The sequence below is a fragment of the Oculina patagonica genome, chromosome 9 (assembly GCF_052425735.1).
Source record: "Oculina patagonica isolate OP01 chromosome 9, crgOcupat, whole genome shotgun sequence".
NCBI classification, from domain to species: Eukaryota; Metazoa; Cnidaria; class Anthozoa; order Scleractinia; family Oculinidae; genus Oculina; species Oculina patagonica.
Window position 1 is genome coordinate 792974 of NC_135766.1, and position 27596 is coordinate 820569.

General features: G+C 39.5%; 2 protein-coding genes across 2 annotated transcripts in view; both read right to left on the minus strand.

Moving 5' to 3' along the window:
• The window catches only part of LOC144665272 (uncharacterized), a 39443-nt gene that overhangs the window by 6093 nt on the left and 5754 nt on the right, over positions 1 to 27596 (minus strand). Inside the window, exons 6-11 of the mRNA XM_078526488.1 lie at positions 23325 to 23515; positions 22189 to 22308; positions 19969 to 20079; positions 5152 to 5200; positions 3269 to 3383; positions 2196 to 2280 (exon numbers count right to left, since the gene is read on the minus strand). Coding sequence (XP_078382614.1) covers positions 2196 to 2280; positions 3269 to 3383; positions 5152 to 5200; positions 19969 to 20079; positions 22189 to 22308; positions 23325 to 23515 — 671 coding nt within the window. The remainder of the gene's footprint in view (positions 1 to 2195; positions 2281 to 3268; positions 3384 to 5151; positions 5201 to 19968; positions 20080 to 22188; positions 22309 to 23324; positions 23516 to 27596) is intronic.
• Positions 14211 to 18918, minus strand: LOC144666508 (uncharacterized). Its single transcript, XM_078527931.1, has 8 exons — positions 17897 to 18918; positions 17572 to 17667; positions 17143 to 17281; positions 16956 to 17049; positions 16230 to 16398; positions 15742 to 15886; positions 15036 to 15287; positions 14211 to 14763 (listed from the first exon to the last, which is right to left on the minus strand). Exons 1-8 carry the CDS (start codon positions 18916 to 18918, stop codon positions 14230 to 14232), a joined length of 2451 nt encoding a protein of 816 aa, XP_078384057.1. The 3' UTR covers positions 14211 to 14229.

Below are 27596 nucleotides of genomic sequence, written 5' to 3' on the forward strand. Positions count from 1 at the left end.
TTGCTTCTACAATAGCAGCCGCCAGTAAATTTCTCACACTTACTTTTTGCATTAGATGACCTATTGGTCTTGTGCTTAAACTGCATTCAGCACATTTTACTGTTATCCCATGTTTAATTTAAACCTTGCTATGGAGGTTTTTTCCTCAAGGTAGATGTAACAGCCGTTCTACACTGACATCGAGGTTTTTCCTCTCATTTAAGTTTACTTGGAAACTGGCTGTGTTATGATTTTTTAATTGCTTATACAAGTGGCGTTAAAAACTACCATTTGTTTTCTCATATATTTCGAACGGAGTCTGTGAAATATAATGAGAATTATACTAGGGCCGCCAAGCGGCCTGAAGTAATAATTCGGATTATATAAACAGACGAAGTGAGAAATATATGAGGTTCCCACCCTTCACCCTTCCCTGGTGTATTTATAGGGTGTTGCTTTGCCTGTCTATGTCACGGCGTCAAAAAGCCAGCGAAGGATCATGGGTCCGCGGGACCTAGGCACCAGGGCCTTATGGGTAGACCCAGGCCCTTGTTTTGCTTTTAAGGGGGTACCCCTTTTATTTTTAGCGTTAAAAAGTGGTTTGAAGCACTAACTGGGAAATTCCTACCATTTGTTTTCTCATATATTTCTCACTTCGTCTGTTTATATAATCCGAATTATTACTTCAGGCCGCTTGGCGGCCCTAGTATAATTCTCATTAATTTCCAACAAGCTCAGACCGTGACGGCCGATAAAATCATTCAAACACAGGTTTATTGTCGTCTTCATGTGATTCCGTTATTCCTTTTCACCTTATTTTGTATTGAAATAATGTAAACTTTTAAAAGACCTTATGCTAATTTCTGACAAACCCCTATTAAGCGGCCAACCTCTATTAAGCGGCCAGTTGCCACTTTCCCGAGGGTGGCCGCTTAATAGGGGTTCTACTGTACTACATATTACGCCACACGTTAATTTCGCGATTTTGAGGTGCGCGTATTTTGCGACACTTAAATTTCGCGATTTTGCCAAAATTTTGTATTTTGAATCACTTTTATAATTTCACGGTTTTTTTGGTAAGACACAATTTACATTTCCTTGGCAATATTATTTAACATGCTTTTGAATTAAATTAAACGACTTCATAAAATGAACAATAACAAAAATGTGTTAAAAGGGCGGGAACAAATCTCGGCAACAACAGAGCAGTTCTCACAATGTCGGTCATGATGCTTGTACGTGCATGAGTTATTGTTCTTGAGTCAATTGACGACAACATCCATTTACATTCAAAATTCCTTTCTTCAGTGGTACTTAACGTATTCTTTCTTGATTATTGACATTTGTGAGTCACTTAATTTTCGCGCCATGTTATGTTCGCGACACTTATTGTTCGCGATCGCGTCACTTTAATTTCGTGATTTTTTTTAGAATCGCGAAATTAAAGTGACGCGAACAATACGAAACGAAAAGTTCATGAAATAAGGTACCACACAGTGCCCCTCTCCACCCAGGGGCCAGTAAATCGCTATCTAGTGGGTAAATGTTTCACAATCTCCACACTATCCAGTGGATAGTGCCGTTATCCACTATTTGAACAACTGAGACCAGGTGTATGGAAATCGAAAGGGTACCAGCAAATAGTGAAGCGTGCGAGTGACGTCACGACTCAGACAAGACTCAGACAAACAAACCGAAATGGTGGACGATTTTCCCCAAAACACTTTTCAAAGCAGCCGGTATTCCTAAAACACTTAGTATACATGAAACGACAACTTCGCCTAGATTCCTTCTATTTCTCTCAGAACACGCTGATGTTTTTTGAGCCTTGTGGCGGTTATATTCATTTGCATTCTATTTTTAGACTTCTCGCGCTTCGCTATTGTTGGGGCAACATGTCAGAATGCTGGGGAGTAACCTGCGATGGACTAGCATTCCACCCGGGGGGGGGGGGGGGGGGGGGTTAAAATACTCTTAGCTATATAGCCATTTTTTTCGTTCTTGACTTTTCTTCGCCGATTTTTTTTTCGACCGTATAGACTTTCCCCCGCCCCCACTAACTGCCCCTGGGTCTCCGAGGATGTATAGCCATGTCATGCTATACAAACCAGAGTTTGGCACTAAGAGCTATAAGCCAGTTGGGCTTACAAGGCTTAATTTACCGGCTCATAAGGATAAATGTCATTTGATTTATTTTTGCAAAGATGTGTACCCACCATTCCATCCACAGGTGCAACATTTGAGTTAAATCTTTTGCTTTTGCTCCACTCTCTTCCTGCTGGTATTCCTGACACATAACATCTGAAACAAATTGACACATGTACCAAAAAATTAATGTTGATAAACAACTTGCAATGGATAGGGACACAATTTGTTTGCCTCAAACTGCAACATTTTTCTAGCCAACGCTAGCACTCGGGCGTCTCATGAACTATGGTAGTCTGCGTAGCTGCTGGGATTAGCGCAGCGCGAAAAAAATCGCAGTGGAAGCCAATGTGTGTGAGTGGCAAAGATGCTGTCAGCGACCAGCGCAGCCATAAGTAAAATTCGGAACTCAACTCGACTCCTCGGACCCAATTCCCTCGCGGCTTCACAGCTAGCTCGACTCCGCCATTTGCCGTAAATTTAAACAAAGCAGTCAGTCATGAATCCCGTCAGCTACGTTATACGCAGACTAGAACTTTGCAACAGTATACGCTATAATTATATACACGACAATAACGTTCATTGTGACAAAGAGGAAAGAATGCCACAGCACAGACTATAAAGACCTATAAATATAAAAGTCAATATACACAAAATTTCAATCAAACCTAAACTGCTCAAAAAATAATAATTATAATAAAAAGGTCCTTACTACAATTGCATTATAAATGCTCAATGCACTTTAAAGATGATTTCCAGTCCGTACTGCGCAGACTCGGGGTTTGTTTACGTTTTTGTTTTGAATTCGTTGAAACGTTACACTTCGGTGATAGCATACATGACGTTTTTTAGTCCGCCATTACAGTTCGTTTCGTTCAAGAAGTTCCGATGATCTAAAACGTCGGTTTGAAATAGCGTCAAGGTTCTTCTACTCGTTATTATTTGTTCTGCAAGGATATCTGGCGTTAATAATGAAGAAAAAGGTAAGTTTGTCGCGGAATTTTTAGTTTTGCTTGTAAACATTCCCTTCGTGTGGGCTCACATAAACATTGCAGCCGAGCCGGATTGCGCAGTACGGACTGGAATTCATCTTTAAACACGATTAAAAAATTCTACACCAAGATGTACAATAGCCTGTACCTACCCAATGTCATAGTGATTTGAACAAAATCCAAATGTGATGCGAGACATTGATTCTGTCACTTGTATGTGAACAGCATGGGTTTGACCATGAGGTATCGACACTCCTCGGACTTCAGCTAAAAAAATGGTTAGGATCAATTAGGTGAAATTATTAATAAGTACTTTGTAAGGGCTTGGAAAAAATATCACATTGATTACATACTAATGTGTACTGCCAGCTAAAATTCATGCAGCTTCCTATAAAGGGAGGGTAAGGTACAGCCTTATAAGCCTAGTGACCCACACCACAGGGAGCCCATACAAGCGGCGTGACTGTTTGTATGTTCGAAATAAATTATAAAGAAATGTATAAGGATTTTGAAAGCGTCTTATTATCGTTAACTTATTTCGAGTAATGTCTATGTTTAAGTTCAAAATAAACGTAAGAAGATTATGTGAAGCAACAGTCAACGCAAAACCCTCCAATTCGCCCAAATTCGCCATTTTGAGCCGCAGAAACGACAAAATTCAACAGTTGAGGTAGGTTTACGTTTATTTTGAACTTAAACATAGACATTACTCGAAATAAGTTAACGATAATAAGACGCTTTCAAAATCCTTATACATTTCTTTATATTTCGAACATACAAACAGTCACGCCGCTTGCATGGGCTCCCTGTGCCCACACTTGCCAAAGCTTATACCGGTTTCTGCAGCATCAAGTGGCCGGCTGGGAATATTTCTAATCCCTTCCTGAATAGGATGCTAAGTCCATTGCAGGGTTCCCCCCCAGCATTATGTCGCCGGTACCCATTTATAGACCAGGGTGGAGAATGGCGCTATGAGAGTAAAGTGTCTTGTCCAAGAACACAACACAATGACCCCGGCCAGGGCTCGAGCGCGATGGTTTCAATCCAGAGTCAAGCATGCTTATCAATAGGCCACCGTGCCCCTGTAAAGGGAGATGTGCTTCTAAATAATTGCTCCCTGGCATGAGTGCAGCACAAGGGTAGCATCCAACTTAAAACCTAAATGCCCAAAATGGGTTGGGTCATCATTTTCCAACACTTCCAAATTCCAATTCGATCTGGAATCAGTGGGATTAAGAAGAGCCACCTAGTGGAAGATCCCACTGTAAATTTATTTATTCCCATTTTATTTTCCCTTTTTACTTTTTTTTGATACTGTAAAAGTCCATGTATAAGCTGCACCCATAGATAAGCAGTGGAAGCTCAAACTTTTGAAATGAAAAAAAAAAAATAGACAAACTTTGAAGTTCAAGTGAGGTTCTACTGTTAAACATGTACAGTTCCAAAACACTGGCACAGCAGTTGTTGCAACTGGTCAGCCATTTGCTTTACAAGTAATTACAAATACCTCTGTCCATGTGAAGGAAAGACATGCATTGATCAGAAGTGACTGGCTAACAAGAAAAGGCAATGAACAACAACATGTTTTCAGTTTTCAGAGACCTTTCCATAGATAAGCCGCACCCTCAATTTTTGACTTAAACTTTTAGGAAAAGGTGCGGGTTATACATGGACATACTTTATTATTATTATTGTTAATTCTAGAGCCGTTTTCACTTAAGTGTCGAAAGTAAATTGCGTTTGCTTTGGTTTTGCATTACTACGCTTAGCGATTGGCTTAAAAGTCTCGCGCCACTTTCTCAACCAATCAGAACTATAACCAAAACCAATCGTGACTCTCACGAAAGTTTCCCGCGCTTCGTGCCAGCTACATGTATTTGCTTCGAGTTTTGATTAGTTCACTGGATTGTCTGTGTCCTTTGTGATTGGCCAGAGTAATTACTTTGGTTTTGGTTTTATGACACTCAATTGAAAACTGCTCTCTACTTAACAACCATATCACCTAGCAGTGACTTGTATAAATTGATAAACATACCATCATGTCTGTCATGATGAGCCATTCTTTCCTTGGCTTCTAGAGTTCCCTAAAGTAATTACACTATAATTAATTATTATAATTAATTAATTATTTTGTTAGGTTAAAATGTGTTATAAAATCACAGGCGGCCCAAGCTCTCTATCAGATTACCTTTGGACGTGACTCTTGCTTACGAGCGGTGTTGTGTTACAAAGATTCGAATTATAAGGGTTTGTATGGGAAACAACGGTTTTGCTTTAAAAGTAAAAAAAAATGTATATTTTGTGAATAAAGTTGACTTACCCTGATTCGTTGTTTCATTCTTTGTTGTCTGCCAGCTTTTCAGGTCGATCCAACGCGTTTTCGGCGAGTTTTCGTTATTTAGGTGTTCCACTGCTAAAATAAAGACAAGGCTGTACACTGATTTCCGGAGTGCCCGCCGCTCGAAGCGAATAAATCCTCTGAAATTAGTCCTGTCGACCCAATTCCTCCGCAGAATCAAAGAAGAGATGTTGAAGTTCCATGTCTGTTCACTTGATTCGCATTTCTGCGCTCAAACGCCTTCGCTACGAAAGCTTTTTTCCGAGATTGCTTCACTTCACAAATTCGAAATAGCCGCGTCCAAACTGGCGTGGACGTTCTCGCGGCTCGCATAGCATGTTGGGTGACTATAATTAACCCGACGGGGGTGGACAGCATCGATTTGTCGACAGCCAATCCAGAATGCACCCAGGGTCCCCACGTGCTTTATTTGTCAACCCACGGCGAGGCGCTTTGTTTTCGTCGACCAATCAAAATCGCGCCGAGTCGTGTTTACAAAATGTGAGACTTATCATAACATCAGAGGAAACCCGTAGCAGCGATGTCGGAAAATCTTTTCGCTTTTCGTAGGAAAGGAATTCTAAGCGCCATGTAGTATAAAAGTTGTTATTCTTCTGCTTCGCGATGTAAGTACATAGTTGTGTGGTATATTTTGTGCTTTTGACGCTTACTTTGCCTTTTACTTTCTCATAAGTTCGCACGTGGTTTTCGCACCTTGTAATTTTGCTCGTTTGCATGAGGACCCGCATAGGACATTTTTCTGTTCGCTGTTGGAAGCCAACGTTGCTACAGACGCGATATGTAATTATATAGCAGAATCGCAAAAATGTGTGAATCCTCGCAGTTGGAGGTGAATCTCATCTTGATTGACAATTTCAGCGTAATCACAGCTTGCATTCTATTTGGTTTTTTATTTATTTTGTTAACAGAGAAAGCAGGGATAGCTGAATAATAACGGATTATACTGATCAGTGTACAGTTCTAAAAATCATTTAAAACAATGTTTACATCTGTTTATCGTTCACTTTGGTTCATTTCACGCAGCGAAGTCACTGCGGCACGGCGTGAAGCCGCGATTGTAAGTTTTTCTGGAAAACAACGCCGGAAAAATTTAATTTGAGGATTGATTCGATAGTAGTTATATCAATTGTTCGCTATGTCAGTTTTCATTCTGTGTTTGCTTCAGTGACAACTGATTTCGTTTTTCTTCAATGCGAGATGTTCACGTATTTAATTCAGTTTCAGTTTCTTTGTCTTCATCGTAGTCACAACCTTTTATGTTGACTGATAACAGACCTATCACGTTAATAACCGCAAGCAGAGCGCCCGCTAACGTAAACATGAAACACAAACTGCACAGTAAGCGATCAAAGATATCGCAATGTTTTTGTTTGCTATTTATAAGCGCGTATCAAAAACTGTCCATGTCGCTAAGGTGTCCATCCATTATTAAATGCAGACACTCTTTCAGCTTGTCGTGAGCTGGTGTGTACAAGAATAGCGAGTATTGTGTTATGAATTTTCACGCCTCGAATAAGTTAGCTGTGCGCCAGAAAATTACCCAGCAAGTTATGGAATAACGAATAAAAAGACGCCAAAAACGTAACACGACATATTGAGCCCAAAGGGGCTTTTGATCCTTTATTTGTATTAATATAAAAACATGTTTCATGCGATCAATTTTCTAAATGTCTTCGCACGAAAAGCAAGAAAAAGGTGCATTCTTAACAAGCACAATATAAAATCATGGCACTATCAAATCTCTTCCGCAAACTCGAACTACCAAATTATATGCCGATTTCACTTAGAAGTTTTGTAGAAAATCATGGCATTAGCAAATATCCCCACATTCGGACAGCCCCAATTCCCCCTGCCCCTTAAAAACAAAACCTCTTAGAGTTGGATAAAATCGGGAAAAATTTCATAATGCCATAACGTCCTAACTCACAGAATCACGGGCGTGCCACCTAGTGTTTCTGTTGCAGTTCTTGCACTTAGGAGTTTTGTAGAAAATTATGGCATTATCAAGAGAGCTCTCTTGGCATTATCAAATATCCCCACATTCGGACAACCCTAATTCCCCCTGCCCCGTGAAAAACCCCTTCGTGGAGTTGAATAGAATCAGGGAAAAAATGCAGGAAGTTTCATAATTCCATAATGTTCTATAAACTCACAGAATCACGGGCGTGCCACCTAGTGTTTCTGTTGCAGTTCTTGCACTTAGGAGTTTTGTAGAAAATTATGGCATTATCAAGAGAGCTCTCTTGGCATTATCAAATATCCCCACATTCGGACAACCCTAATTCCCCCTGCCCCGTGAAAAACCCCTTCGTGGAGTTGAATAGAATCGGGGAAAAAATGCAGGAAGTTTCATAATTCCATAACGTTCTATAGACTCACAGAATCACGGGCGTGCCACCTAGTGTTTCTGTTGCAGTTCTTGCACTTAGGAGTTTAATAGCAAATCATGGCATTATCAAATATCCCCACATTCGGACAACCCTTATCCCCCCTGCCCCGTGAAAAACCCCTTCGTGGAGTTGAATAGAATCGGGGAAAAATGCAGGAAGTTTCATAATTCCATAACGTTCTATAAACTCACAGAATCACGGGCGTGCCACCTAGTGTTTCTGTTGCAGTTCTTGCACTTAGGAGTTTTGTAGAAAATCATGGCATTATCAAATATCCCCACATTCGGACAACCTTAATTCCCCCTGCCCCGTGAAAACCCCTTCGTGGAGTTGAATAGAATCGGGGAAAAAATGCAGGAAGTTTCATAATTCCATAACGTTCTATAAACTCACAGAATCACGGGCGTGCCACCTAGTGTTTCTGTTGCAGTTCTTGCACTTAGGAGTTTAGTAGAAAATCATGGCATTATCAAATATCCCCACATTCGGACAACCCTAATTCCCCCTGCCGCGTGAAAAACCCCTTCGTGGAGTTGAAAAAAATCGGGAAAAAATGCAGGAAGTTTCATAATTCCATAACGTTCTATAAACTCACAGAATCACGGGCGTGCCACCTAGTGTTTCTGTTGCAGTTCTTGCACTTAGGAGTTTAGTAGAAAATCATGGCATTATCAAATATCCCCACATTCTGACAACCAAATTGTTTGTTCGCCCAATTCTCCCTACCCCTTAAAAAACTATTTAGAGTTGGATACAACCTGGAAAATTATGCAGGAAGTTTCATAATGCCATAACGTTCTTACTCACAGAATCACGGGCGTGCCACCTAGTGTTTCTGTTGCAGTTGTTAAATATTTGCACTTAGGAGTTGTAGAACAGTATGGCATTATCAAATATCCCCACATTCTGACAACCAAATTGTTTGTTCCCCAATAAATGTAATGAAATAGTTGGTTTAGTAACAGTAAAATAATTGAATTTCTCGCAATCATCGATATTTTCGATTTTGACTTTTCGCATCACTCGGTTTGACCACGTTGTAAACAAAGCACGGAACAGACTTACCTGGACACAGTGCATTCAATCCGGTCCATTCTATCTGATCGAAACATAAAATTAAGAAAATCCGCAGGCAAGCTTATACAGGTGCTTTTGCATAACAGACACAACAAACCTTTTCTACTACCGACAGAACAATTCTCTTTTCGTGCGCCAGTAACATGAACGATTTGGCATATTATGTGAAGTATCTTCCTGGCGCCCGGTCCAGGCCGCTTCATGCAACTTCGTTAGAATGATGACCGATTCAGTTGACCAATGTCGATATGACCATCGTGCTATTGAAGCATACAATTCTCAAATCAAAATATGTTTGTAGTGACATACCTGACTTTTTTTCCGCCAAGCGAGTTCGCGCGCCGCTTAACATAATTTATTCTACCGCCAGACACGAAAATTGATCCACGTAACGTATAAGTGTTGACAACATCATCTTACGAGACCGCGCGTAGCTTCAGTCCAAGAAAATCTGGAGCTTTTCGTCTTCTCATTCTGCGATACAGTGCTCAAGAGCATAATTTTAAAGCGACGAAAACGAAGCTGTGGCCCAGTTTTGCGGACTACATTCTTGAAAGCAGGGGAATTAATTTTAAATTTATTTTTCGCCTACAAATGTTTGATGTTATATGCTTTCTGGTGTTTTGTTTTGTTTTTTGTTCGTCAATTATTATTACTTTAGATCCTTGTTATTCATATTTAATATTGACTTTGCTTGGATAGCGCGGCTAATAAAAAAATACGATCTCCCCACATCACTTTAATTGCCGAATCCTGCAGATTCATAAAGTTATTTATAGCGAAAGTCTCGGCGAACATCTCATTACATCTGTCAAGCGATGAGTTGTGACTGATGTTTTGCACTCCTCCTGCGAGCTTTACCGAGCTTCAAATTGCAAGATCTGTCAACACGCCTATTGTTTACTATTGCGAAATCGGTGCACTGAATGTACCCATGGCCGACACTATCGCAGGTTGCTAAGGCGTGCGGGTCCTCATGAATGGTTTCGAAATTTTCTCGTGGTATTTTTTTAGGATTCAACTAAATGACGATCAGCGAGAGATCGTAAAGTTTGCCGCCGAAGGCCATAACCTTCTGATTACGGGTCAAGCTGGAGTGGGAAAGAGTGAGGTGGTCAAGCGAATAATCGCAGCTTCAAATGAAAATGGTAGAAACGTTGGTATAGTCTGCTCAAGTGGAATATCTTGTCAAGTATATGACCGTGGAGTAGCTTCGACAGTCCACTCTTACTATGGTCTCATGACGGCTGATTTGCCATGGCGCCAAGTGCTCGAGCGATCTATCGCCAACTCTTTAGTTTGCGATCGCGTTAGGGCGGTCGACGTTATAATTTGGGACGAGGCAAGCATGTCAAGTCAAAGGTTGTTTGAGCTCGTGAACTGTCTCCATCATGAACTTGCAGCCGATCAGGTACATCGTACTTTCCCATTTGCGGGAAAACAGCTTATCCTTGTTGGAGAATTCCTGCAGTTACAGCCTGTACCTAACATTTTTGACGAAGGGTGTTACATGTTCGAGTCTCCTTTGTTTGATTTGGCGATAAGCCATCGCTTTGCATTGACTGAAGTGATGCGCCAATCTGAAAACGAGAAACTTTTACTCAACGCTCTTTCTGAAATAAGGCTGGGCCAATGTTCAAAAGATTCCGAGGAATTTATCTGTTCACTGAAGAGAAATTTGCCTGCCGACTTGGAACAAAGTGCCACTCACATATTCTTCCGCAAAATACCTGTGGCACTGATGAACAGGAAGGAACTGGACAGATTACCAGGAGAACTTTTCACCTTTAATGCGTCATTTGAAAATGAAAATTCAAGCAGCATGAGCTGGCCAGGGGTTGCGGTATTGCAAGTGAAGCGCGGATGTAAGGTGATGCTTGTGTGGAACATGTCAGAAGATCTTAAGAATGGAAGCGTGGGTGTCTTCACAGGTGTAAAGGGTGATGCTCTGCTGGTTTCATTTGAAGGTGTTGGCGAGGTGGAGATTTCGCGTCAAACTTGGATAAAGAGAAACCGGACAGGACACAAAATGGGAAGTGTGAAGCAGTTTCCCCTCGTATTGGCTTATGCCGTCACTTGCCATAAGTCGCAAGGACTAACACTTCCTTCTGCAATTGTACACTGTTCACGCGAGTACGTTTCTGGATTAATTTATGTTGCTGTCTCCAGAGTTAAATCTTCTGAACATATCCAGATTCTGGATTTTAGTCCTCGACAGCTTTTAAAACCACAAAGGAGAGCAGTAGAAATTTGTACTTCAAAACATCTCGATGCTCCAGTTGCAGGCCTGACATGCTGCCGCAACAAAAGTATCAATCCTGATATTTTCCTTTCCGTTAAAGATCGATACCAAGATCGCGAAGAAGAAGGTGATCCGTTCTCTTTTCCCCGGGAACTGCTTGATGGTCATGCAATAGCGTCATTTGAAGACGACGAAACAGCAATTCCAATGGATTTGATGGAAGTCTACCACCAGCTGCTGACACACGAGTCTAGTCTCGCAACTCCTTCTGAAGAGGTTTTGACGAGATTACTGAATATCTTGTCATCGAAGAAGTCAAAGAATGTTGTCTCCACCTTTCGCGAAGAGAAGAACAAAGCAATTGACTGCTTGTTAAATGAAAGTTCTTTGGAGAAGGTTAAATGTTTTCTTAAGATAGTTTGGTTCCATTCATTCCTTATGGTAGAAAGCCACTTTGTCGACAATCCAGACGAGATTGTCTTTAAAATTGGCCGTCAAGGGTTTACTGAGGTGAGCTCCAGTCGGCACGATTTTTTAAACGGCATTGAATTTTCACGCTATGTTTGTGCTTTATTTGATGGAGCGAAAATCCAACCTCCCCAAAAGGCTGTGGCAGTTGAGATGGCAGATTCGGTGCACTGGGAATTTATGGAAGGGCTAGTTTCTGTCGTGAATCAGCAAAGGCAGGAGGAGGCCGTCCGTTTTGATGTTGATGAAATGAGCGGAGTAGGTCGATCAAAAGTACGACATGTTGGGGGTTGGGCTGTGAGGAAGGTTCTAAATCGCTGCAGAAAATACATTCAAAAGAATCTGTTCACCAAGTGCAGTTCCACGCTGGCCAGAGTTGAGAACCAACAGATAGCCTGTCATTTGCTTGAAGAGAACGTCATCCGACCCTATTCGGAACTGGAGGAAACTTCAATGTTCCCGGAAACGCTAGAAGTGACAGAAGGGAGACAATACCGCGAAAGAGGATTGCTTCACATTTCAGACCAGGCGTACATTTTCTTTATGGAACTAGAGAAAAGGCGAGTGGAATTACTCAATTTGCACATTTTGAAAAAAGCGCGGGAAGAAATGGTTGAAATGGCGTTAGTTGAGTTAAAAGCTGATCAAGAATTGAAGACGAGTTGGCTACAGTGCTTTGAAAATGAGGATATCTGTAAGCACAAGGTAAGAAATCGCTTTCTTAATCATTTTTAAGTTACAATAAAAATTCTGTTTGGCTGGATATAATATATTAAAATAAAATAATGAAGAAAGAGACAAGCACATGTACGGTAGACGCCCATTAATGTATGGAGGATAAAGACTGGGAACTACAATGTACTTGTAAATTAAGATGGCGACTCTCACTTGTTTTGCCGATCCAGAACATACGTAAATCTTCAAAATTGTGAGTATAAACAATTTAAATCTCAATGTAAAACAATCATCATTTATATCGGTAATTCTTTTTGTTCTCCTCAGGAACTCATTGAGAAGCTTCTGTCAGACATATTGCTTTACTATGTGAACATGGGAGCGTGTCAGTTCTTGAGAGATTTTCGCAGAGAATGCCAAGTGAAAAAGAGTGTGGAACTACGGAAACGAGTCTTGCAAAGGCAAGAAAAGAAAAAAGAGAAAAGTGATAGTGTCCCATTCCAGGTATTTCTTTTATTATCATTATTCTAATTTGTTGTTCCAAAAATTTAATTATATTTTTTTATATATTTTGCGATTGATCTAAGCTCTTTATAATTTTGACTTATATTGATTCCTTGATATAAAACTTAAGCCTAAAAATCGAGAAATTATTTAAAAAATAATTATTTACATGAAAAAAATTCCATCAGATCTCTTATTGTATATATACAAAATATACACAAACATGTACACTACTTGTACATTGGTGATAAACTACACAAGCATAAGCTTAAATACAACACTCATTACATTTTTCTAACTTTTGTGATGATATGCTGTATTGTAAATGGACATGTACTAAAACCCAAAACATCTACATGTCATTAAAACTATTCTGGCCTGAATTATCTTTCACATTGCTCCAAAGATAGAGTGGATCTTGTTTCAAAGTGGTAAATATATACATGAATAATATATACATGAAGATTCTCAAACCACAATCTCAAAAATATCAATGACATGATTACAATTTACAATTTAATACAATAATAAAAATGAAGAAAATGCCATCTTGAAATATCAACAGGCAGTGCTCAGCTATCATTTCTTTTCACTCTCTTTAAGCTGAAATGACCGTATGATTTGAGACACAAATGTTATTATAATTACTCTTTTTTCTTTTGATAGGAAATTCTCCGTGATCGAAGTGACAATAAGAAAGTTGTTCATGGTCGTCTTATTGCCTTCGTTACGCAGCACCAAGGGACTGCTCCACTGAGTCGTGCATACAACAAATCACAACTGGTTGCACTTAGTGAAGCTTATAATATCAGAGTATCTGCAAGGTCTACAAAGACAGTTATTGCCGAAGCCCTTCTGACTGCTATCAAACAACACACATTCATTCCATTCACACCCCCAGTGGATGACAGGGTTTTCAGGGTTGCAGAAAGATCTGAATCTGACGATGGACACATAAGATTACGGCTTTCAAGAGGTAAATCTTAAGTCAAATTTAATTCCAATGATACCGTAACTTAGTTAAGGCGCTATGTCACATAATTTTAGGCAATTTCGGCACTGACCAACTGGTCATAGAATTAACCAAAATATCACAAGATCAGCTTGACTGGCAACACAGCATCGAAAGGCCAAAAGGGGCTTGGATGGGCAAAATTTGCGCAGATTAAAACGGACCGCGTTCAATTAGACTTGAAAAATATCCGCACAACTTTTTTCAAGTGTTTGTTTGTAATGACTGGCAGTGATTTTTGCCAATTTGAAGTTTAGAGTTCTTAATTAAAGAAAAAGTGAAATTACCTAAAATACTGTACATAACATAGCCCCTTCAGTATTAGATAGTCTAAACTAATAAAGAAGATGAAAAAAAAATTGTTTGTTTCAGAGAAATGTGTCAATTTAGTCACTTTTTCCATTTGACATTCCTTCTATTGATGCCCGCTTGTTCACATGGGTGCTGTCACAGGATGCGTTGCTCTTGGGACTAATAGTTGTTTGGCCCAGTCTAATGGAGTTCTGTGTCGACTGCTGCTGTAAGAATGTGGGATTATCATTCTGACCATTGCAAGAACGTATCTGGCAAAAATGATTCTCCACACAGTCTTGATTTACAATGGCAGGTTTAATTGATGAGCTGGGGAATCTAGTCAGCTTGTAATGGACCAGAGACTGGAAACCTAGACACATTGATTGCAAATCAAACCACAGTTTGGAAGAGACAAATTTCTTGTTGTTTCCTTCAGCTTCTTTGGCCCATTGACACATCCAGTTGTAGAACTTGTTCAGCTTGTGGAGTCTTGGGTCATCAGTGGAATTGATGTATAGCCTATCGTTAAATAAGCTCACAAGCTCGCTAGTGTGCTGAAGGATCTCGACAACAGCATCTAACTCATCTACATCACTTTGGGTCCTTTTCAGGTGTTCCTGGTACTTCTGCAGAGCAGAGAGAGGATTAAAGTACAATGAGAAAAGCACATGCTCATGAAAGGTAAATAATGTTAAATTTAATCTTAAATTGTTTGGGAAACATTTGTGTGCTAAAAAGGTTTTAAAATACTGTATCTTGTATTATTTTGTACTGTAACCTTGGGAGCAGAAAACACAGCATTCTTGACAGAAATAATTAACAGTAGAAAACTCTGTCGTTAGAAACATTATAATTCTTAATGGAATTTGATGAAGCGTGCAAGGCATAAAATAAATACCTGCATTAAAAATAACATCTTGGCATCTAATACATCTTCTGCAAGCTTGTTTCTCATGATGCTTGCTGAATCAAGGTTTAAATGCTGCTGGGTTAATTTCTCGTGCAGTGGGAGCGAGAAGCTCTGCTGGTCCCAGTCAAAGGCACTTCTAAACTGCTTCCAGGTGATTGGCTTTTCTCCGATTTTGAGGCATCTTGGGTTTCCAGTCTTGTTGCTCTTGTAGATGTTATTCCGGATTTTCTTAATGTTATGCTGTTGAATATATAAAAGGTGTTACTGCAAAAAAGACTTAAGCTGTTTTAATATTAATAACTGAGATTGTTTATTGATTGAAGACTTGACAGTATTGTAAGGGGTAAACATAAGAAAAATTTTGATTTTATAAAGCGGTGTACATGATCTTTTTCAGCCTAAATTATCCCCTTTTCCACCCCTCCCTGACCAAAAAAATTTATTAATGCATTGGTGTATGAATGGATGAAACAACGAAGAATGAATGAATGGATGAATAAATAAATAACTACAAGCAGACTGACTGCTGGCCATGGGCTGATAGAATACCCAAAAGATTAAGTGAATGGATGGATTCAAAAATGAACGAAAAAACAAATGAACAGACGAATGAATAAGTGTCCTAGTGTTCTACAATGAGCACTTTAAGATTGGGCTGATACAATAACAAGACTCAATTTTAATGATAGACTACCTTTGGGTCCATGATAAATATCATCGGGCATCCGGTGTATATATTGGTGGTCATAAACTTGCTATCAGCAGGGTCCTTGCCCTTAAAATGAATTTTAATGAACTGCCTGTTGCAGTCTGCCCCATCAAGCACACACCAGTATATCCTAAGTTAGAAATAAAGACTCACAATTAACATTGATTCATCTTTAATTTTTAAACCCTTTATGTAGACTGTTCTAACCAGTTGAGCTTTTAAACACCCAGTCTTTTTTATTGTAAGCAGGCACTAAATATTTGTCAACTCAAGCTATATGAGTTACAACCCCCCCCCCCCCCCAAAAAAAAAAAGGGCTAGAAATAGACTATAAAGGAGTGGGGGCACTGCAGCAGCACTGTACCCAGCAAATTCTTTATGTAGTTTAGCTTTGTATGCACATTTTTTACCCTATAATGATACTTTTTGAATTGTATAGAGATAACTGAATACCTAACTTAATATCCACTTACTCAAATCCTATTTCTAACATCTTCAGGACTCCCTCCCAGAACAGATGGTATAGATCGCTGGGAGTGCAGTTTGCCGATGGCCATTGCGCAATCGGAAACCTGAAGCCACCATCACTCAGGAAAACAAATTGTAGCACATGTGTTGCAAGTTCTGGTTCACTGTCCTCACCTACAAATGATATGTTAAAGAATAAAAGTACTGACAATACTTTATTGAAAATAATATAATGTACGGGCAAAATGCTTAGTTCGAAGTCAGGTAGATTTTAATTTTATACACATGTCAAGTTTTGAAAATGTCAGGAAAATGAAAATTGTTTAAATATTGAATTTTGTAAATGTGTAGTTCCATCAAATGTGCAGTTTCAGAAAATATCCATACCCACCTCATGGAAGGTCATTTGAAATTCTGAGGTGGTGAGGGGTCTTGAAAGCTTAAATTTTTAAAGGGAAGTATGGAGCTTATCTGGAATTTCCAGAGGGGTGGGGTATTAAAACCAAAAAACCTTCCGTGGGAGGGATATGGCTATTTTCTGGAATAACACAATTTCCAAACCTCCCCCACAGAAGGAATTTTCAATAAGAATCCCTACTCCTCTGAAAATTCCAGTTAAACTGTATACTTTTATTTCAAATTTTTGGTCTGGAGAACCCCCAACCTAAGTAATTTCTATTCCTTTTATAAAGGGGAGTAAAGAGGTTGTATGAAACAACACTAGTATGTACCTGACAAAGTTCTCATGATATCATGACCTATCCCAAGGTCAACAAAGCCCACAAGCTTATGCTTCCCATTTTCAGATGTCATCCCTAGGTTCTCCTATGGATAAAAAATTGAAAGGGATAAAAAAAATTTTTAATTTTTATCACTTTTTATCTAATGTTGTACATTACAAGACTGTAACATATTTACCTGGATCTTCATCTCATCAATTGCAAAACCACCCATGAAATCTCCTGGCTTCAAGCCATTTTCTTTGGCAGCATTCAAGCACCACATGAGTACCTCTTCATTCCACCCCGGAGTCTCTTTAACCTTGTTCTTATACATTCTGTAATTAAAGAATAGTGTAGAAGTTAGAAGTTTAGGTTTAGTTTTATAAACATTTCACTGTAAGGGATAATTAAAGTTTGGGAATTAATTGTTACAGTTCATGCAAAACCACAACATTAATATTTCGGATTACTTTTATGATGTTAATTCCTGAAGTTACTAAGCAGCATGAAGTATTTGCATGCACAACAAGGTACTTCTGGATGATCATGAGCATGTAGTCACTTTATTTTTGATATTAAAAATGTGTAATATGCATTTCCATGTGTATAATTTAGTGTTCCTCACCTTATTGTCTTATTGCTTGGTAGAATAATGAATTGACGTAGTGGATCAAGCACATAGGGGTTTTTGCAGTAAAGATCCAGGCATAATCTCATGATCCTGTAAATAAATACAACATGGACGTAAATCATTAAATATTGACAGATATATGACAAGGGGTTCAATAAAGTGCTTGTGTGTTGAGGAAGAGAAGGGATGGGAGGGGGTGTTGATATTGAGAGGCTTGCATGACTAGCAATGAAATATTCTATGTTATTAAAAACTAGCATGATGATTGCTATATTGTGACCTATTGAGATTTTAAGAACATGCGAGAAATGTTACATACTTTGGATGCCATCGGTATGCATTTTTACTTTTGCATTTCAGTAGATTCTGTTGCTGTTCCCATAGGCTGGTCATACTTTCAGGCACGTGATCACCAACATCTTCAAACATCTTGCACAGATCTGTGTGGTCATCTTTCTCCATTTCGATACATTGTGCCTCAAACTTTTCCCTCCAGTACGTTTCTCTTCGCTCTGCGTTAATCCTTGCTTGCCTTTCTATTTTCAGTTGCTTTGCAACTTCGTCCTTTGAAAGGTAGCGCTTGTTGGTGAAGGGACTGGGACCATTGCTTGCGAGTTTTCTTTTCTCTCTTTTTTTTTCCAAGTGCTGCAGGTTCTTGCAGTTGGAGCAACACTGCCCAGCACTAGCAAGTACTGAGCAGTTTGAAGAAAAAGCCCTGCGTTCTGTAGCTTCAGTTGTTGCCAAATCACCACTTTCATGGGGGATTATTGTACTTGACACTTCTCCTTCTTTGATGGGAACCCCAAGGCACAAATTAGAAGTATCAACGAAAGTTAAAATAATTTCAATCCGCTTACTTGTTGGCAATTTCTCCAAACACTCTTGTTTAAAGAAGTTTGTCAGGTCGATTTGGCATCCATGTGATGTCAGAGAGACAGAGTCTGCCACCCTTACCTCTGTTACAACTCTCTGTTTGCGGAATGACCAGGGCTCATATCTTACGAACGATAAATGTCCTCCTTGATCATTCAGCAAATGCCATCCGGGTTTTAACGGTGTCTCGGCGATGGGTTGATTTTCTTCTGTCGTTGTTGGGGATTTCCTTGCGAGTCCAAGGTAGAAATTTTGTCGTCCTTGCTTCGACGAACCGCGTTTTACCAGCTTTACTTTTTCGCCCCAAATCTGCTTTATGAAAAGGCCGAACAAAGACGAACTTGCCTTACAGGGAACGTTCTCTTTCAACTTCTCTCCGTCGGCAAGTAACTCTCTAACTGCTAACAATTTTCCTTCGCAGTGCTCGAAGTTTGATAACAACCTACAAGATACGTGACCGATGTTCATAATTAGATTTCACTTTTCTATGTGATCAAAAGCCGTAAGCATCAGCTTTGTGGATAAATTTTTGCGTTAAGAAAACAGTTTAACCTACCATGTCTTCCAGTGCCACGATGAAGAAGTCATCGCTTCGGAATGGATCGCTTTTTCGCACTGATCGATAGATTCCTCAGGTGAAAATACGTTTTCTCAGCCGTTATTTTTTTAATTTTGTAAACACGACTCGGCGCGATTTTGATTGGTCGACGAAAACAAAGCGCCTCGCCGTGGGTTGACAAATAAAGCACGTGGGGACCCTGGGTGCATTCTGGATTGGCTGTCGACAAATCGATGCTGTCCACCCCCGTCGGGTTAATTATAGTCACCCAACATGCTATGCGAGCCGCGAGAACGTCCACGCCAGTTTGGACGCGGCTATTTCGAATTTGTGAAGTGAAGCAATCTCGGAAAAAAGCTTTCGTAGCGAAGGCGTTTGAGCGCAGAATTGCGAATCAAGTGAACAGACATGGAACTTCAACATCTCTTCTTTGATTCTGCGGAGGAATTGGGTCGACAGGACTAATTTCAGAGGATTTATTCGCTTCGAGCGGCGGGCACTCCGGAAATCAGTGTACAGCCTTGTCTTTATTTTAGCAGTGGAACACCTAAATAACGAAAACTCGCCGAAAACGCGTTGGATCGACCTGAAAAGCTGGCAGACAACAAAGAATGAAACAACGAATCAGGGTAAGTCAACTTTATTCACAAAATATACATTTTTTTTTACTTTTAAAGCAAAACCGTTGTTTCCCATACAAACCCTTATAATTCGAATCTTTGTAACACAACACCGCTCGTAAGCAAGAGTCACGTCCAAAGGTAATCTGATAGAGAGCTTGGGCCGCCTGTGATAAAATTAGTCACTTCTTGCACAACCATGCATGCTAAGGAGAGGGATTGGATTGATTTTATCCACTCAGTACACATATATTATGTTGCAGTTAATTTTTCTAGCATTGTGGTTTGAGTCCCTAACTTAGCCTAAATAAATTTAGCCACATTTTTATTGTACTGTACCTCTATGATCTTTCTTATCCGTGCAACATTCAATGCTTGCTGCCAAGCAAACATGTTCACAGCCCACTTGGGGATCCAGCCTTTAGGATCAGCTTGAATAACATGAATTACCTGACAACGAAAAATAAAATGTGTGGCCCGAACCTATTTATTTACACGATGGTTGCATTTTTGAATCGTGCTTTTTGGAAGACGGAAAATGGCATTCAACATTTATAGACATTTTTGGTAAAAACTTGATTTTGAAAATATGTTCACATCTCACAAGTTTTTATTCCGACTAGAAAATGAATGCCATTTTCCTTAAATTCGAACATTTTTCTTCAGGACGCAAAAATTCGAAGAAATCGGTGAAATCTTTCCTGCCAAAAAGCGTGATTCAAAAATGCAACCATCACGTAAATAAAAAGGTTCGGGCCACCTTAACACTACTAAATTTTTTATTATCACATAAGACTTTTTCCTCACGTGTCTTATTCTTAATTTATCAAAAGAATAAATTACAATACAATATTATTTTATATAATAAATTTTCCAACTTTTTATTTATCTCAGTGACATACTGAATTGTGAACCTGTAGTCTACTTAATTTTCATTAATATTCAGTGGGAGGCATTGATCTGGGGTCTGGGTTAGGCCCTGGCCGGGGTCATTGTGTTGTGTTCTTAGGCAAAACGTTTTACTCAGACTACAGTGTCTGTCTCCATCCAGGCGTATAAATGAGTACCGGCAAATTTAATGTTGGGGTTGGAGTAACTCTGCAATGGACTAGCATGGCATCTAGGGGGAGTAGAAATCCCAGGGGGGGGTACTCTGGCTTGTAAATGATGGGCACGATCGAAGGATTTTTTTGGGGTTGAAATTTTCGATTCCGGGATTTTTTTGGGTTGGAAAATTTGGCAAGTATTTTTTTGGGTGACTTGATTTAGATAGAGGATTTTTTTGGGTATTAAAAACTAAATAAAGTGCCTTGGCGCGGCCTTGGCGTTTTTATGGTATGATGAATAAACAAAACAAGCGTTATTGTGTTCTGTTATTGCTGCTCCTGGCAATTTAGGGGTAATTTGACAAGGGATTTTTTTGGGGGTTATTTTTGGTCCAGGGATTTTTTTGGGTAATGTCGGAAGACTTAGGGATTTTTTGGGTCCTGGGTTTTGCCTCCATTCGATCATCCCCGTCATTTACAAGACGGAGTACCCCCCCTGGGGTAGAAATACTCCTAGTCACTTCATGCCACTGAAACCAGGAAAGGCCCTGGCCGGATGGGCAGCTAGGCTCAAACGCCGACTTTACTTAATATTCATATTTTTGCAGAGCCATAAATTTCAGTAGATTATGACCAGACAAATTTCAATTGAACAAAACTTCCGTGTGCCCCACAAAATCCCGAGCATGGTTTGACGTAATGAACAATCATTTTGTGTCAGACTGGTAACAGTGAAACCTCGATTTAACGAATAGCCAAGGGACTGGGGAAATTTGTTTGTTATATTGAGGGTACGTTATATCGAAAACCTCTATATAACGAATTTGCGGAAAAAACAACCAAAATGTTCGTTATATCGAGGTATAGTTAATAATTGTTTTTAACGCTGTGACGTTGCACTACCCAGTATTTAATGCTCTGAACTGTCTGAACCCCTCTCAAAAATTCCAGTTGTGCTTTAACGTTTAATTTCCACGTTGGTATGGGCATATGTCTTTGAAGTTGTTTTCCTGTTAGGATTAAAGTATTTTCATCCTTGTTGGTCTGTTTTACATTCATGTTTTGTCGCGTGATAACTAAAATTCGTTATATCGAGGTACATTTTACGTTTGGGCTCCCGGATTGTGTTCGTTAAAACAAGGATTTCGTTATGTTGAGGTTCTTTATATCGAGGTACTGCTCCATACATTTTACTGTACATTTGGCCGGGCTGAAGATAATCGTTGGTTATACCGAGGTCTTAGTTATATAGAGGTTCGTTAAATCGAGGTTCCACTGTATTTAGACATTGCAGTCATTAAATTCATATGGTAAAAATATATATCTGTTGGTATTCATTAGAAAAATATTAGGATGAAATATATATTTTTCAAACAGTAACTGTTATAATTGTGGTGTCACTGTGTGATACATGTACCTTTAAAGCATTGATGTGTGACTTAACAATGAAATTAATTTGAAAGTAATTTCATTTGTAAAATAAATCAATTATCCCCTACTAGCTAGCACTCACATCCATGTATCCTGGGTCATCAACACGATGTTTAAAAACATATCCTGTGTGCAAAATTTCAGCTCGGACAAGTTTGTGATTCTCTAGAGTGGGACACTCTGGTCTGGTAATTGAAGATCCCTGAGTAAATGACAGTGGGAAAATTAATTGACTAATAATAAATTAAAAGTCATAATAAATAAAATAATAGAATAGTTACCTTATTTCATGAAATTTTCGCGACACGTTAATTGCGCGAATTACACGATTCCAAAAAAACATAGTGATGCGAACAAAAAGTGCCCCAAACATAACATGACGCGAAAATTAAGTGACTCACATTATGTCAATAATCAAGAAAGAATAACAAAAGTTAGATTCAAACATTATTAATATGGAATGATGACAAAAGGACAACTACATGTAAGCACATCTGACAGAAGGTACGCTGACTGCTTTCAACTTTTCAATTTATAATAATTAGAATGCTCACTCTGTATACAAATGCTCTTCATATACTGACAGTTAACTAGTACTGCAAAATAATAAGCAATTATTGGATGAGGTTGAGCATGATATCGTGAATTATCAAAGCCTCATGTCTGTGTAAGTTATCTGCCGAAGCCAAAGGCTTTGACAGATAACACAGACGCGAGGTTTTGATAATTCATGTGATATCATGTTTTAATATTATACGTTTTCAAACAAAAAATTATTTGCAAACGAAGACTTTTATCTGATGTAAAATGGCTTTAATTTGAAATGTGCACATTATTATGTGGTTCCTTCAGGTTCTGAATTATTTAGAATTTTTACACTTGTTTTTGTTGTTCTCTTGGTGTTTTTAGAATCTTTGTTCTTGATCAAAACTTTCAATTCCTCTTCGGAAATGGAGGCGAATCGTTCAGACAAATTTTCAAAAGTTTGACAGCACTTCAAGGCAGGGGCTTGGAAACTAGGCAGACTTTGAACTCGACATGATAACCCAATATCTGCAGGGTTATCATGTCAAGTTCAAATTCTACAGTAACTGTATATTGACTGAATGCTCTCGACCAATCACATGTTTCAAAGTAATTCTAATGTATAATAAGATCACTTATGACTCTGACCCTGCATCTGTCACTAGTGAAACCCAGCCTTTATTAATTTCTTACCACTCCAAATCCAAGTTCGTTTCCAGCCTCGTCAGTGATCACGTCTCCATATTCCAGCCAACACACGTCTCTCTCCCAAACAGGTCCAGGTGAACCCATCACTGCCCACTTGATGGAGTAGAAAGGGACCTCAGGGGCTTTGTAGCCAGCTGGGAACTGATGAAGTACCAAGCCATCTTGAAAGTGACCATCTGGAAAACGCAGTTGACAAATTATGGAAATTTATGTAACTTGGTTCTTCAAGGGGCTTATTAGTGTATCAAAAAAGTATTTAGGCTGCAGGTCTCTATCAAAACTGCTGAACAGGTGTCTGTTTTCTAAATCACAATTAGCCTTTGCATATACCATTATATAATGATTCAATTTAGCGCCCGGGGCGCTAATTTACTTTAATTTTGGCACCTCAAAGGAGGGCGCTTAGTCGAGACAGGACGCTTATTCAGAACAGGGCGCTTATTTAATTTTTTCAAAAAACAACCAAATGTTCAAAACAAAACTTAAATAAATAGTAGCAAATTGTTGAAAGTTCAGCTACTTTTTCTTTTAAGCAGTAAATATATACATGTATGGTACGGTAAATGTTCATGCGTTTATCTATGGGACGTCAATGACTTCAGTAGGGGCATTAATTTATCCACAATAGGGGGCGCTTATTAGAATAGGGGCACCTATAAGAATGGGAGCGCTTATAAGAATGGGGGCACTTATTGGAATAGGGGCGCTTATTTACAAAAACACATTCAAAGGGGGGCACTTATTTGGAAGGGGGCACTTATCGGAAGGAGGGCAGTAAATCGAATCATTACGGTACATGTACAGTTGATTTCACATTAAATTTTACTTTACCACACAGGGTTGCAAAGTTGGTTGGAAAACTGGGAACTACTTTAAAAAGTAGTCAATTACATGGTGAGTTAGAGAATCAAACTGCAAACTTTTAAACAAAGTTCCCAACTTTGGCACGACTGAACTTCTCAAGTTTGAGCACTAGTTGAGAACAAATGAGACATGTTGCTTGAAAGTCATGGTGATGTCTAATCTAAACTTGAAGATTTTAAGGACAGGACAAGAAAACAAGGTGTGGCAGTGGGAATGTTCCAGCAATTCAAGTGACCCTCGAGTTGCAAAATAATTGTTTGAACAAGATAATGAGCAACCTTCAGTGTCAAATGAAAGTTCTGACAGTGAGTAGAAGTATAACATGTACCATCCATTACATCTACGATATACCTGGCACAATATAGGGATGAGGTTTTTCTGTAGGGCTGCTTGTAGGACATATAGGGGTTGAAGGACATGTAGGGCTTGTAGGGTTTGTAGGTCCGTAGGGCATGTATGAGGTGTGTGTAGTTTTTAAATTAACTATGCAGTCGTATATATAAGTAAAGGAACAGTGTCATAAAGTCGTGGGTATGCGCGTTTACTCTCAAAGGTCTTGACTAATTTTCATGTCATTGAAATCGTTGCCTGATCTGCTGTTAGCAAGTACCACATATGATCTACGATAAGTGTGAACACGTCCTGAAAAACTTAATTATTCAAATTGGGTATCAAACATATTTATTTAATAATGCTTGATACCCAAAGTTCTGGAATATGTTTTTTCATATACTAAGTAAACATGATTCATCATCAAAGTTCAGAATGTGAAGCATTATACAACCTTTCGCATGATCATGTAGGACTTGTAAACCATTGTTTTTTACAACCCTTATAGATCATACGAGTCGTACGGCAGGGACCGAGGAGACCATTTTAAAGTGGTAGGGCTAAAAAGCTCGCTAAGACAAGCAAGCATTAGGAATTACTGTTCCGCCATTTATCATGTAAATATTCATAGCGGAGCTCCTGCGCGCGCCTTTGGCGCAATGAACCATAAGCGAGCAAATGGTTATCCATCGAGCCGAGAAATTTCGGGGGTCACCGCCACCTTCCGTACGTACGCACGTGATTAGGCCTGGGGACGAGGAGGTTTCCCGCCCGTGGCTAAAGAAAAGGAGGGGAAATTACAAATAACAAATAAAGCTTGCAGGGCAAGACAAAATATAGAAAACAGGTAAAATTACTCAGCAACAGTACACAGCAAAACATCTGAGAGTTTTATTACCCATTATCCAACTGCTCTGTTTTGTTTGTCATTTTTTATGTGTGAGTGTATCGAAACTTCGATGCGCCTTTACGCAAAAAATGTGGCTCTTGTTCAATCGCTACACGGTTAAATTTTAATTTTATTTGTCTCTGGTCGTAAAACGAGCAATTGACGTTATCTTCTATCGACTGGATGATGCAGACGTTTCAGTTAGATCTGAATGAAGTTATGATATTGATACGCAGGAACATTTGTTGCACGGCCAGTGGTCACTGTTTAGGCTGAATGAAACCGCGAGTAAAATTCCGTGAAATTGTAGAAAACGAAAATGGTTTACGGGGAGACCCGAAATAATTGCGAATGATATTCCTTGTGCAGGTCCAGTTTGATTGTTTCTGTTGTTTGCTGTTGAATCTGCGGCTGTTACCATGAAGAATACAATAACTTTAGCAAATGATTGCATTAAAACGAAGCTAAGCACCACATAGATCAAGTCCGCTGAAGAAAGATACAGTACCCTGATGCAAGCTAGCAACCTGTGCTGAATTGCTGAGCGTGATTTTTTGACAGGAAATTTCATGATGTTATTTTTTACTTTCTGAGCGCAGTTTCGATAGATTCCGTCATGTCCGTGTGGGCAAGGTTTAGACTTTTCCCATTTAGGTCATTTTTAAATAAATGGGGAGCTCCGCTTTTATGCTTGCCTAGATCTTTATATAACATAATCCTTTTCATCCGGAGCCCTAAAATATCAACTCAACCAAAAAAGTGGTAGGGCTATAGCCCTACCAGCCCCTCCCCCTCCGCGGTCCCTGGTACGGGTCATGCAATGCATTTCATGGGTTCTATCAGTTCGAGAGCATTGTCTGGTTTCTGATCATGCAGTACTGATCATACTGAGAATAAGGCTCATTTGTGAATTAGATAATTCTGAGAGGATTTGCAAAAACCTGGTCGCCCTTAACTTGAGAAAAACATATTAATCAAAGTGGGTATCAAACATATTTATTTAATAATGTTTGATACCCAACTGGAATATGATTTTTCCTTAACTTGAGGGGGGCTTAGCTATCCGCTGGTACCTGGCTGGCGGACTAGCTGTCAAAAGCAGAGGGAGGGGAGGGTTTGTCTTTTAACGCTTGGGCCCGTTTCTGTTTGGCATGTTTGACAGTGTTAAATTTTGAATGCCCTGTGGAGGCTGTTGAATATTTTGATTGACATTGCTTGAGGGTTCCCTGCTGAGAAGGGACCTGGCTGCTGTGTCAGGTGTCACATGGGCTCGTGACGTGCCAATCTCTAGCCAGGGGGGAGACCCAGGGATTTGTAACAGCTTGAAGTGTTAAATTTTCAGCATGTTTGTGTTAAATTTTGAATGCCCTGTGAGGGGCTGTTGAATATTTTGATTGACATTGCTTGAGGGATCCCTGCTGAGAAGGGACCTCGCTGCTGTGTCAGGTGTCACATGGGCTTGTGACGTGCCAATCTCTAGCCAGGGGGGAGGCCTAGGGACTTGTAACAGCTTGGAGTGTTAAATTTTCAGCATGTTTGTGTTAAATTTTGAATGCCCTGTGAGGGGCTGTTGAATATTTTGATTGACATTGCTTGAGGGTTCCCTGCTGAGAAGGGACCTGGCTGCTGTGTCAGGTGTCACATGGGCTCATGACGTGCCAATCTCTAGCCAGGGGGGAGGTCCAGGGACTTGTAACAGCTTGGAGTGTTTTGGCTTGTGGCGACCAGATTCTTGCAAATCCGCTCAGATATATTTATGGTTTTAACTGTAAGAGGCTGCAATCAGACAACTATTATTAGAAAATAGCACAAAGTAAATACGTGCGCTGATTGGTTAAAAATTGTGTTTCTATAACTCGATGGAGACACAGACAGTTGTCGTAGACACGGCAATCAATATTTACGGCGCTAAAATAAGCAATGCAAAAATAACAACTAATAATTGCGCCAAATTTTAATGTCACAGCTGACAAAAACCAGGTTAAGACTAAACAAATATTTGCACATTTGAAAACAAGCGAGTAAGATGTTTACAGAGCCCGCTACACATTCAAAAATAGTCTGTGAAAGAAATTATCGAAGCGGCTGACCTTTCAAAGAAGTATATGAATTGGCGCAACTTCACTCCATTCTAGGCTTTGCAGCACTTCAGAACTATTCACAGCTCCTCAACA